The sequence below is a fragment of the Crocuta crocuta genome, unplaced genomic scaffold, assembly GCF_008692635.1.
Source record: "Crocuta crocuta isolate KB4526 unplaced genomic scaffold, BGI_CrCroc_1.0 scaffold204, whole genome shotgun sequence".
NCBI lineage: Eukaryota > Metazoa > Chordata > Mammalia > Carnivora > Hyaenidae > Crocuta > Crocuta crocuta.
The window spans coordinates 1,514,049-1,527,745 of record NW_027529603.1 but is presented as its reverse complement, the minus strand read 5'-3'; the positions used below and the strand labels follow the sequence as shown (position 1 = coordinate 1,527,745).

Here is a 13,697-nt window from a genome sequence, read left to right as displayed (position 1 = left end):
GAGCAGGAAACAATGAAGTCATGAAGGTACCGACTGACTGGGAGACTGAGGAGAGATGGAATAGGGGAGGTGGAAGGATGAAAGGGTGTCATACGGAATTAACCAGACCTGTGACGTATTGGGAGCAGCCACTAATGGAGAGAATGGAGTTGGGGCAGAGCATGGTGGAAGGCTAGGGAAGCCAAGTCAGTGACAGAAACTAGCCCCTAGCAAAGGTATCCAAGCCCCTACAGAGCTGTCCAAAAGGATGTGCAAATTCCAGGCGAGCACTGGAACGGAGGTTGGGCTAGAAGAGCAGCTGAGTCCAGTGGAGAGAGCGTGATAGGGCAGGCCCCCATGCTAGCAGTGATGAGGTTTAAAGTGTTGGGGTCCAGAGTCAAGATGGCCAAGAATGAATTCTTGAGACGTGTTTGGTGCAAAAAGGTGGTTTTATTAAAGCATGAGGACACCACCCATGGTCAGAGCTTCACTGGCCTTGCAAAGACTGACTGATTATATATGATTTTCTATCCTGTGGAGGGGAGAATGATGTTAGGGCTCCAGGAAATTGAGTCTATAGGTTTCTAGAGATTGCCTTTTTTCTTGTAAATCATTAAGACAGTTGCAAACTGATGGAAACTCTTGTCCTGCATGACAGTGATCTCTATCAGTTAACCATTTGTTTTTCCCTTTCCTTTGTTCTTGGGCAGCCAGGAGTGCCTGAGGAATGTCTGACAAATCCCACCTTGGTGGGGGGGCAGGATGAGCCACCAGTGTTAGCTTGTACTTTGCCCTCAGCTTGCCTTTGTTTCCCACATGAGTATTGAGTAGTGAAACTGGAGAGGCCATCAACTGGGCTTAGGCAGACCACCATCTGTGGACTATTCCAAAGAAAAGGGGACCTTCGGGTATGCCACAATTCAGAGAATGTACAGGTGTTCAGGATTTGGTCCTGCCACAGCAACTGCCAGATAAAGGAGGGTTCTGCTCTGAGTTTGCTTTGGAGAAGAGTTGCTTTTCTTTATTACCCTCTCTTTGTTGTTTTGAAGCTTCATGTTAGCTCAGTCACAGCTTCTCTTCCGGACCCCAACACTCTTACTTAGGAGTCCTTTCCAGTCAGAAGGTAACCAGGCACTGAGATGCAAGAGCTTCTGGCTCTGAGGGTCCCAAATCCCAAACAGACAAGGTTCAACCAGTGGCCACTGACAAAATTCAAAGAAAAGGCAGAGAAACAAGTAGTGGTGAAATAAGAAAGGAATTGAGTTCAGTGGGACCAACACCAGGAAAACAGTGGACTAACATTTCAAAGACTGCCTCCAAAGTGCTGAAAATACTTCCAGGTTTATATAAAGAGAATGTGGGACAAAGTTCCATGGGTTCGTGCAGGTGGGCAGTAAAGTCAAGTTGATCATTGACTTAAGGCCAATCATGGGCAAGGTCTTGCTGGCTCAGGGCAGTCCTTTATTGCTTGAGAGTGTGGTTTGGGTTCCCTTCTTGGGATGCTTTGCCTGCAGGATCTTTTCCCAAATTTAAGAGTATGATACACTGGAATGAAAATCTTTTAGAAAGTTTGAGGTCAAAATGCAGGTAGTTGAAGTCTTCTTTGTTTAAAGAACAGTTGGCATGAGGATAAAAGCTGTTGTTGTGCTGTGTGTGTATGTGTGTCTGTCTGGTTTGTTGGTTGGTTTCTTTGGGTCAAGGGACAGTCAGGATATCTAGTTATTTGTGAGTGTGGTTCTTTAGTGAATTACTCAGATATATTGCCCTGTATATTTGCATTCTTTTTCAGTTTATTTGTTTTGAGAGGTAGGGGAGGGGCAGAAAGAGAGGGAGAGAGAGAATCCCAAGCAGGCTCTGCACTGTCAGCACAGAGCCCGACTCTGGGCTTGAACTTGCAAACAGTGAGATCATGATCTGAGCTGAAATCAAGGTGGGAAGCCGAACCAACCAACTGAGCCACCTAGCTCCCCCCCAGCCCAAATTAACTCTTAAAGTAGAGGATAAATTGTTTTTATACCCTTGCGTAGAAAGTGATAGAAATACGTTTCTGGCTGATAGGATTTAAAAATCTAGCAGTACATTTTGGGCTGTCCATTAGGAACTTTTCTGGGGTGAGCTCAGGGCATAGGACCTAGCAAAGTATGTTTAGGAATGACCTGAGAGCTCTGAAAGCTTGATCCTTCTTTTATTCCAGAGGCCTAACTGTTCTAATAGAGTTATTTTCTGATAGGTCATGGGGATTGGTGAAGCTGTTTTCCTCCCATCCTTCTGTAAAAATTTGGAAACTTGGGGTGAAATAAAAACTAAGAAAAAATTTTTGAGAGAATCATTTCCGTTTTTGGCTATAAAGTGGAATTCCATTCTGAACCTTAATCAGTATCTTATTAAGAAAGAAAAATAATCTTAGATTCTTTGATAGATTCAATACATGCCCCTTGATATGTCTGATTTAGTAATGATGATAAACCATAGCCTTATACATGGGCCTGAGAAATTCAGTTACAGCACCAGCTCTTCCTTCCTCCCTTTGAAGATATATGAAGACTCCTTATGTTGGAAATAGAGTAGAACTCCACTTCCACTAGCTTAAGTATTTAGGAGAGTCATTGGCTCCTATAACTAGAAAGCCTGGAGAAGAATCAGGCTTTAGGGCCTGTTTTCTCTAGCAGCTCAGGGATATTATAAGGGACCTAGTTTCTGTGCATCTCTCTGCTCTACATTCTATGATGTTAGCTTTCAAAACAGTCCCTCTAGTGGATACAGAGTGGCTGCCACTGCTCCCAGAGCCACATACTTTGACTTCCAGAAAGAGCCAGCATCACCACCTCACCCCCAGGCACGTAACAGCCAGAGACAAGGACTTTATTTTGATTGGACCAGCAGAGATCCCATATCCGCTCCTGAACCAATCACTGAAGCCAGGAATATACCATCTGTTGATTGGCATAGGTCTGGATTATATGTTCATTCTTTTAATTGTAGCCAAAGATGTTGATTTGTTTACAATAGTCAAGGACCATCTCTGAAACCCAGGGCTGTGGTCAGGAGGTGTGTGAACGAGCGGTTGGGGAGGATACGCATCAATTTCGCTCAAGTAACAGAACTGCTACCTAACAGGGAAATGATGGAATGTTTCTGGGGAGGCAAGAACATAGTCCATTATAGCAGGTCTGCCATACCAACGTTGTTCTTTTATCTGCAGGCTCTTTGCAAGAGAAGATAGCAAGCACGTGGTACAGATAGTGGGACTGCAAGAGCTTCAGGTGGACAGTGTGGAGCTCCTCTTGGAGGTAACTCTTCTTATTACCCCACGGTAGCAACCTGAGTACAGGGAAAGAATTCATTTTGCTATCTTGCAAGAGTAATGGACTTAAATTTAGCCAGAGGGCCATGACAAGCATGCTACTTCACATTTGTAAAATGTGAGTCCTCTAAGAGGATACAGCTCCTTTTTCTACAGGGCTGTTGTCTCAGTGCCATGGAGTGTGAGGGGGAACCTCGTGCATGAGAGGCTACTCTTGTGCTACTTTGACAGACTGCTAATGTGTATTTCTATGGTAGTAGGAAAAGCTGCTGGAGAGAAATATTCTTTTTTTAAGTTTATTTATTTATATTGAGAGAGAGAGAGACAGACAGACAGATAGATACTGCAGGGGAGGGACAGGGAGAGGGAGAGAGTCCCAAGCAGGGTCCACACTATCAGCACAGAACCTAATATGGGGACTTGAACTTAATAAACCGTGAGATCATGACCTGAGCTGAAATCAAGAGTTGGATGCTTAACCAACTGAGCTACCCAGGCAGCCTGAAAAATTCTTACTTTTAAGTAAAAATTTTAATGGGTAAGGAGCACTTGGCTGACTCAGTCAGTAGAGCATGTGATTCTTGATCTCTGGGTCATGAGTTTGAGCCCCAAATTGGGTATAGAAATTACTTAGAATTAAAAAATTTTTAACTTTTTAAATTTATTTCTGAGAGAGAGACAGTGTGAGCAGGGGAGGGTCGGAGAGAAGGGGGAGATACAGAATCTGAAGCAGGCTCCAGGCTCTGAGCTAGCTGTCAGCACAGAGCCCGACGTGGGGCTCGAACCCATGAACCGTGAGATCATGACCTGAGCCGAAGTTGGACGCTTAACCGTCTGAGCCACCCATGCACCCCTAAAAAATTTTTTTAACAGCTAATACTTTCACATGGGTTCAGAATTCAAGATATACAACAAAAATACCCCTACCATTCCCTTTTCAAATTGAGGCAACTAGTTTTATTAGTTTTTTTGTATATCCTTCCAAAGGCATTTCGAAATCTTTTATTAAAAGTTATCTTTTAGGAGCACTGTCTCTCTCTCTCTCTCTCTCTTTTACAATAAATAAGCTAAAAAAATTTTTTTAAAACTATCTCTTAATACTTGGTCATTATTAGATATAAACCTTGCAAAAATATGTAAGAAGATAGAAGAATAAAGGCCACCCCCAACTTACTATATACAGCTCCCCACTCCCTACTGAGATATCCAGTGTTAATGGTTTAAAATAATTAATTTTGGGGGGCACCTGGTGGCTCAGTTGGTTAGGCGTCCAACTTTGGCTCAGGTCATGATCCCACGGTTTGTGGGATCGAGCCCCGTGTCAGGCTCTGAGCTGTCAGAGCCTGAAGCCTGCTTCGGATTCTGTGTCTCTTTCTGTCTCTGCTCTTCTCCCACTGGTGCTGTCTCTCTTTCTCTCTCAAAAAAATAAACATAAAATAAAATGAAATAAAATAATNAAGTATTTTTTTTTTACAAATAGTTTTTTTTTTTTTTTTACAAATATATTTTTGTTGAATCTTCCTTCAGTGCAGTGGTCCTCAACCTGGCTTTACATTAGATCATTTTATTGTGAAAAATAGCCTGTACAGAAATATGCACAAAGTCTAAATGTGTATTGTATAATATAGTATAAAGAAACAAACACCTTCATAATCAGTTACCCAGATTAAGAAATGGAACATTTCAGCACCCCTTACACCCCTGTACAACTTGCCAGTCACAGTCCCCTATACTCCTGACATTTATGCTAATCACTTTCTTGTTCTTCGTTATAGTTTTACCACTTATGTATTCATCCATTAACTATATTACTTAGTGTGCAGCTGTTTTTTTAACTTTGAATGAATAGAATCACACCGTATTGTCTTCTTTTGCTCACCATTATGCTTTTGAGTTCAGTCTATGTTTTTGCATATGGCTGTAGTTTTGTTTTTATTTCCTATATAGTATTCAATCATATGACTATACCATAACTTAACCATTCTGTTAATGGACAGTTGGGGTTGTTTCTATTTGGCGACTATTCTGAACATCGTAACTATGAATGTCCTTGTACATGTAATCCAGTACAGTTCTTGTTGTAAAGATGTGCACATATTCCACTTCACTAGCTTTCCAAAGCTATGTACGCTACAGGTGGTGCGTGAGCACAATCCCATTGTTCTCCATGCTTGCCAACACTTCCTGTTTTTCAAATTTATGCCAGTCTGGAATTGTTTAATTATGTCTCATTGTAGTTTTATTTTGCATTTTGCTGATTGAGAATTCAACTGAATAGGTTTTCATATTTTTAATTTATCTTATGGGTTTCCTCTTTGGGGGATGCCAGTTAGGGTCATTCCCTTATTTTGGGGTTGTCTGTCTTTTTCTTACTGATGTGTATATATGGATATGAGTCATTTGTCAGTTATTTGTGTCATAAACATGTTGTCTTATTCTGTGGCTTGTCTTTAGTTTCACCACAGTGTCTTATTGCTTACTTGAGTCCCTCTGAGGCCAATTAAATGAGAATCTCTTGGGGTCAGGCCCACATGTAGATATTGTTATCCTGAACTGAAATATTGGTCACATACCATAATGTTCACCTTTTTAAAGTGAATGCTTCAGTGTTACATAATTTTTTTAATTAAAATATCCACATATAATAATCACCCTTTTAAAATACACAATTAAGTGGTTTTTAAAGTATATTCAGAAAGTTGTGCAGCCATCTCCACTATCTAATTCCAGAACATTTTCATCACTTCAGAATGAAACCCTGTACCATTAGCAGATGCTCCATACTTCCTTTGCCTCCAGGCCTCACAGCCACTAATTTCTATCTCTATAGATTTGACCATTTTGGCCATATCATATAGATGGAATCCTACAGTATGCAACCTTTTGTCTCTGGCTTCTTTCACTAAGCATATTTTCAAAGCTCACCCATGTTGTAGCACAGATAAGTACTTCATTCCTTGTTATGGCTAAATANCATGCTTAACTCAGAGCCCTGCACAGGGCTTGATCCCACCACCCTGGGATCATGACCTGAGCTGAAATCTTGAGTCAGGTGTTCAATCGACTGAGCTACCTAGTTGCCCTTATTAATATTTTATTCATCCATTCATCAGTTAATAGACACATAGGTTGTTTTCACTTTTATAGAAACCACTATTATGAATAATGCTGCTGTGAGCATTATTCATGTACAAGTTTTTGTGTGGACATATGTCTTCAGTTTTCTTGAGTCTATGGCTAGAAATGGAATTGTTGGGTCATACTTTTTTGAGGAACTGCCAAATTGTTTTCCAAAGTGGCTGCACCATTTTACATTCCCAGTAGCAATGTATGAAAGTAGATGTTATTTTAAATGCTCTTCATGTGATTCTAACATGCAGTCTGCAGCCATTGTAATCATTCTTATTCTTTTAGTAGCAAGCCTGGCTAGAGTCATAGAGAGAAAGCTAGAAGGACAGGCCAGGTATTTGGCAAGACCTAACTTTAAAACAACTTCACAACATACACCAAAGACTTGGGTGTGTGAAATGGCAGGGTGGCCCACCATTGATGTCTTTTTCTGACAGTTTCTTTTCCTAGGACAAATAAGTAAATTTTGCTTAAGGGCTGAGACCTCATATTTGTGTGACTATTATATTCTTGAGTCCTCGGATAAAAAAAATCTGAGGATAGCACATGAGTGTGGCTATTTTACAGTTACTTAAGAGCCAAGGGCCCCTTTCTAGGAATTGTAAAATCAAGTTTGTGGGATGTGTTGAAGGGGCTTCCCTGAGATTGTGACCATTCTTTTTTTTTGTAATGTTTATTTATTTTTGAGAGAGAGGGCATGAGCAGGGCAGGGAAAAGAGAGAGGGAGACAGAGGATCTGAAGTGGATGCTACACTGACGGCAGAAAGCCTGATGTCAGGCTCAAACTCATGAACCATGAGATCACAACCTGAGCCAAAGTCAGATACTTAACCGACTGAAACACCGAGGCACCCTGAGATTGTGACCATTCTTTTTTTTTTTTTAATGTTTTATTTATTTCTAGGAGAGAGAGAGAGAGAGAGACAGCGTGAGCAGGGGAGGGTCAGAGAGAGAGGGAGTCACAGACTGAAACAGGCTCCAGGCTCCGAGCTGGCAGTCAGCACAGAGCCCGATGCGGGGCTCGAACCCACGAACCGCGAGATCATGACCTGAGCGAAAGTCGGATGCTTAGCCGACTAAGCCACCCAGGTGCCCCGATTGTGACCATTCTTAACCTGTCCAGAGCACCCTCCATTGTGGAGTCCTAAGGAAATTGTTTCTTATACTCCTGTTCACTCTGGTTCTCTTGCCCCCACATCCCCCAGCCTTTCCTTCATTTGACAGGAGAGTTGCTGCCCATGATGCCTTTATCCCTGAAGATTAAACCAACTGAATGCGAAAGGAGCAAACGTTTAGGAGGAAGTCCCTTTTCCTTAGGTATGGGCCATAATTGTGTTAATGGGCAGTCTGGTGTCCCATCACCCCCTCTACCTTTGGAAGAGTTTATGGTACTGCTCTATCTTAAGATATCTTTCCTCCATGCCCATCTACCCCCCCGCCCCCCGCCCCATCAGTCCTCAGTTTGTTCTCNAATTAAAAAAAAAAAAAGAAAAAAGCTGGTTGGAGTAAAAAAAATCTTTCCTAAGAAAAGCAGAAAGAAGGGGCTTAGTTGATTGTGCGTCCGACCCTTGATTTAGGCTCAGGTCATGATCTCATGGTTCATGAGTTTGAGCCCCATATTGGGCTATGTGCTGACTGCCAGCCTGCTTGGGATGCTCCCCCCAAAACCCCACTGCCCCTCGAATTTTCTCTCTCTCTTAAAAACGAAAAAAAAAGAAAAAAATCGCAGAAAGAAATTTCTTGTTAGTGTGTTATCTCATTATCACCATCAGTACTTTCAGTCTGTAACATATATGATGGTGTACAAGAAATCAGCTGAGATCAAGGTGGAAAGTTGATATAAATTATGGATACCCTCATAAACATTTATTGAAACAACAGCACTTGCTAACTCAGGTGTTGCACTTTCTCAGGTTTTACCATGCTCACTCGGGTGTCACCCATGTGTTTGCTCAAGTGTCACCCACAAGTGTCATCTTTGAGTGTCACCCTCACAAATCACCCTCAGGTTCCCTCAGATGTGGCCACGTGCCTGCCTGCACAACTAGCAGCCGTATTTTCCCCGCAGGATTGTCCTTCCTTCAGGAACTATCTCCTTCAAGTATATTTTATTACCTGGTCTTAACAATGCAGACACCACGTCCTCCCTGCCTTTACAGAGGACACGCTGACTCCTCACAGTACTCAGTTGTGGAATCAAGATTTCTTCTGTCAGGGAATTGATGAGTATTTTTTCAGTTGTAGAGATTTACAGATTTTTAAGTCATTTCGATAGCCGTTTTATGTGCTTATGGGCATCCATTCTCAAACTTCTCATAAACCTGTTTCATGTTTTATCTTTGCCCTGCCTGTAATTGGTAGCAGAGGCCCACATGGCAAAAGCTTCCCCTAGATGAGCCTCAGTTGTATGCCAGTGATAGAGACTTACTCGGCACACAGCGCCTATGCTGCTAATGTGCTCCTAGCCCTCCTTCGGTGTAGGCGCAGAAACCATAGTAATTAAAGCCTTATAATCATACAGAGCAGGTCCTGGTGCCATATATCCTTCAGCATGTCCTTTCCCTTTCTGAGCCTGAAACATGCAGATGATAGTAGATGACTGGGTTGGATGATAGAGGAGGAAATGAGATAACATACAGAAAATGGTTGGTGTGACACTCGCTCAATGTGCCACATCTGTTCTTATCAATAATGTTTATTAATAATGTCCCTGAATGTTTTCCAGGCAACAGAATTCAGCAGTTGTCTTTAGTTTCTTTGGTGTCAGGTCCCCATTTCGCTACTCCTATAACACGTTTTGTCTAAAGGACCTAGATTTAGAAATTTGCCCAATAGACTTTAGTTATGGAAGGAAGAATTTGAGGAGGAGGAGGTAGTAGAGGAAAAGGAAGCCTAGTGATTTTTAAGTTGATTGCATTTTTTTTGCTTGGCTCCTATACTTGCACTTTCCCCCCAAATATTCTGTTTTCCCCTTTTCTTCTCCTTTTTCTTTTTTGGTTCACTTGTACTCGGGAGCCCATGGAGTCTCATGTTGATCTGTAAAGTCTATTTCACCATGAAACTCTGATTGTTTTACATTTGTGAAAAGAAATAAAAGTTTTGGAAGTTTACACAAAGATGTTCGTTCTTGGGGCACCTGGCTGGTGGCTCAGTCAGTGGAGCATGCGAATCTTGATCTCGAGGTTGTGAGTTTGAGCCCCACATCAGGCTCTCTGCTATCAGCATGAAGCCTGCTTCTGATCCTCTGTCCCCCTTTTCTGCACCTCCCTCATTCCCATTCTCTCAAGAATAAACAAACATTGGGGTGCATGGATGGCTCAGTTGGTTAAGAATCTGACTGTTGGTTTTGGCTTCGGTCATGATCTCACAGTTTCGTGAGTTCGAGCCCTGTGTTGGGCTATATGCTGGCAGCACAGAGCCTGCTCGGGATTCTCTCTCTACCTCTCTGCCCCTCCCCTGCTTGTGCTGTCTCTCTCAAAAAATAAACTTAAAAAATTTTTTTAAATAAATAAAAACATTTAAAAAAGTTTTATGATCTTCACAAACTGAGTCATTTCTACTCCTCAGAGCTCAGATGCTTTATTTCAGTTTCTGAAAGGCATGGTGATTCTGTAGCTGAGGAAACCGGACCAGAACCAGAAATCCCTTCAGGCCTTCCCTAAAAGGCATTAGTGAGGAAAGGTATCCTCAACACATTAGGTTTTCTGAGACCTACTCACAGGTACCTAAAGGATCATGATGGATAAGGTGGACAAGGTGCATGAATAACCAAGTGTAAAACTATAACAGAACCCCAGAAGCCAATCTTTCTTCACTCCCCTGGGGTGAACCACAAACCATCCTCTGAGCGTCTGTCCATATCCACTGTGTCTAGCTGGTTTGGCCTTGTGGCCTTTCTCAGCTCTTTGTCATCATTACTCTCACACGTGTTGGAGGCCACCTGGCTTCTATCCCTAGCCTGACCATATTTGACCTATGTGACCTCAGATAAGTCACTATCTTCCCTGTATTTCTTCCCTTATCAAGCATATTGTTTATATAAACGTAGAGATTTAAAAGATCTCAACTGTCTCCTCATGGGGCTTGTAAAAGACCAAAAACAATAAGCAAAAAAACAAAAAGAGGTATGAGAGCCCTAAAACTAAAGGGAAATACACCAGAATCTTAACTCTGGGATTATGCGAGGTATATATCTTCTTCTTGATACTTTTCCTACATTTTCCAAGTTTCCCACAGTAAGCATGTTGTCCTTTTCTAATAGAGAAAAAAGAAAAATTTGATAAAAAGAACATTACACATCATCCTGGCATTATAGTATATGTACACATTAAGTCAGTGACAGGAGAGAGGTCAGGATGAAGTACATTTGAACTAGGTGGTTCAGTTACAGACGTGCTGTAAGTGGCACTAGGTGGTTCAGTTACAGACGTGCTGTAAGTGGCCTGGCCAGCATTCGAGCTTCGTTAGCAGTGCGGGGAAGGGGCATCTGCCACACCCAGTGTAAGGGGCTCTGCTCTCCTCTTATGATTCTAATTAGCAATAACATACTAGCTCTGCAGTTGGTAATCCAGTGTTATAAGTTAATAGGTTCTTCTCTTTATAAAAATATTCATCAGATAGACCTGTTACACTTTTAGCAAGCTGTTTACAAAATGAGTGTATCTAAAATACGATTCTAAATTTGATTCTAAAATACAATTCTAGGGGCAGCTGGGTGGCTCAGTCAGGTAAGCAGCCAACTCTGGATTTCGGGTCATGACCTCGAAGTTTGTGAGTTTAAGCACCACATCAGGCTTTGAGCTGACGGGCTAACAGTGCGGAGCCTGCTTGGGATTCTGCCTCTTTCTCCCTCTTTTTCTGCTCTGTGTATTAGTCATTCTGTGATAACACATTTTTGTCCTTTGCTTTAGTTACTAAGATAGATGGGTATTATGGGACCTTGCTTTGGAGACAAGTCATGCCCTGGAGATTGTAGTCAGGCTAAATCTATCAAAGATATAAAAAAGAGTTTATGAGATCAAGAAGTAAATTAGCTCTTCAGCTATTAAATGTTCTCCCCCAAGGTTAGTATTCCACATTGTTTGCACTGCTGTTGGGTACTTACTCTGTATGTTTTAATGTTTAGGCAGATTTCTGCATACAAGGGAACTGCAGTGTATGGACAAAGGTATATGCCTGGTCTCTATTGCTCTCAGCCAATTCTTAGAAACCGGAGGGCTTTTTTATTTCTTAGGGAAATAAGAAATATTTCACTCTGTGGATTTGATTTTCAGGTGATTTTGAAAGGCAGCAAGGAGCGCAGCACCGGGGCCACTGGAGTTAATGCAGACTCCTCCCGCTCCCATGCTATCATCCAAATTCAGATCAAAGATTCAGCCAAGAGGACATTTGGCAGGTGAGCTGGAAATATGCAAGGAACTGCATTGTCTGCCTTTCCCTAATGTGACTTTGAAATATGTGTTACCAACAACAGAACACTCCGCCACCGTGGAGTTTTTAATAAATATCAGAGATACAGAGTAGAGTTGTTAGCACTGAAATAAATCATTGTATTAAAGTGCCATCAGTTGATTAACCATGAAGTAATGACCTATTGTTGGTCAAGCCTAAGTTATTAAAAGGGACATTGATTGCTTCTAACATGAAACACAGCATCAGCAAAGGAATAGTAGGAAATGCATCTCAGCTTACAGGCCAAAAAAAAAAGGGGGGGGTAGAGAAAATTAATCTATCCTTCTTGAAAGAAGGCATAAGACAATTGAGTACATTCATTGCTTCTCTGGTGCTATCTTAGCAACCTGTGCCACACTGATGGATGAGCCCATCTCACCTCCAAGTAATGAGTCTTTTTCTTTCTTTTTTTTTTTAAACTTTTCTTTCTTTTCTTTTTTTCTCCTTTCTTTTTCTTTTCTTTTTTCTTTTTTGGCTGGAAAGCAGCCCACAGAAGTTTCTATTTAATTGCCTAAGTGGTCACATACGTGACTTGGATTGTAGTCATTTAGCTTTATGGGAAGAATGTTTTATTAATTTTAGTCATACTTTCTGACAAATGATTAAAACCAACGGAAGTGTCTGAGTGAACAAGTGCCAGCAACAGCTGACATATCAGAATCTTACAATACTTTTGGAAAGCTGACAGTAATGTCTTTTCTTTCCTGAGGATGGGCCAGTGTTGATTTCTTCCTGCCGCCACAAAATGCTGACTGTTGTAAAAATAAACCAAAGCCCCAATGAAGTTATCCCTGCTGTGTCTTTTCTCTAGGATCTCTTTTATTGACTTGGCTGGCAGTGAAAGAGCAGCAGATGCCCGAGACTCAGATAGACAGACAAAGATGGAAGGCGCAGAAATAAACCAGAGTCTTCTGGCTGTAAGTTGTTTGAAAAAATCTAAAAATCCTTCTTGAGGGGGACCTGGGTGGCTCAGTTGGTTAAGTTTCTGACTGTGGTTCAGGTTATGATCTTGTAGTCCATGAGTTCAAACCCTACGTCAGGCCCTGTGCTGACAGCCCAGAGCTTGAAGCCTGCTTCGGATTCTGTATCTCCTTCTCTCTCTGGCTCTCCCCTCTGCCTTCTTTCTCAAAAATAAACATTAAAATAATTCTTTAAAAATCCGTCTTGAGAGATTTTGCCCCTCTTTACATGCAGCCAGAGTGGGTGAGGGTGGTGTGGGTGGAATCCGCAGAGTAAGGGCGTGATCTTAGAGTCTGGCAGTGGAATTCCAAGGTTGGAGATGGAGCCTGTCCAGTCAGATTCTCAGCAAAGGAACTGACCAGTATTTCTACAGCTGCTGAAAGGTTAACTTAAGTAAGCTTTCTCCCTCTCATCAAATTTTTAGATTGTATTCTCAAACATATGAAAGTAGAACAAATCATATAATGACCCCCCAAATACTTGCACCTGGCTTCAACATGTGAAAAATCTAACCAACCCTTTCCTTCCCCTGGTTGGATTATTGTAAAGCAAATTCTGTCATCCTGTCACTTCTTCCACAAACATTTCATTATCTCAAGGAGAAGAGGGCTCTTATTTTTTTTTAATATACCTGCAATGCCATTATCACACCTAAAGAAATAATCATGTAATATTATCTATTATCTAGTAAATATTATCCTTCCTCCAGTTGTCCCATAAATGTGTTTTCACAATTGGTTTGTTCAATTCAAGATGCAAACAGGACCCTTGGATCACTTCTCATAGTCTCTTTTATTCCATATCAGTTCTTCCATTCTCTCTCTCTCTTTAAAATCCATGTATTTGTTCAAGAAAAACTGAGTACTTGTCCTAT

The 13,697-nt window shown here is 41.5% G+C and overlaps 1 protein-coding gene across 2 annotated transcripts in view; it reads left to right on the top strand.

The window, feature by feature from the left end:
- The window catches only part of KIF24 (kinesin family member 24), a 73,765-nt gene that overhangs the window by 42,014 nt on the left and 18,054 nt on the right, over nucleotides 1-13,697 (top strand). For both annotated transcript variants that reach the window (XM_077761889.1, XM_077761888.1), the window contains exons 6-8: nucleotides 3,182-3,269; nucleotides 11,686-11,807; nucleotides 12,675-12,780. In XM_077761889.1, coding sequence (XP_077618015.1) covers nucleotides 3,182-3,269; nucleotides 11,686-11,807; nucleotides 12,675-12,780 — 316 coding nt within the window. The remainder of the gene's footprint in view (nucleotides 1-3,181; nucleotides 3,270-11,685; nucleotides 11,808-12,674; nucleotides 12,781-13,697) is intronic.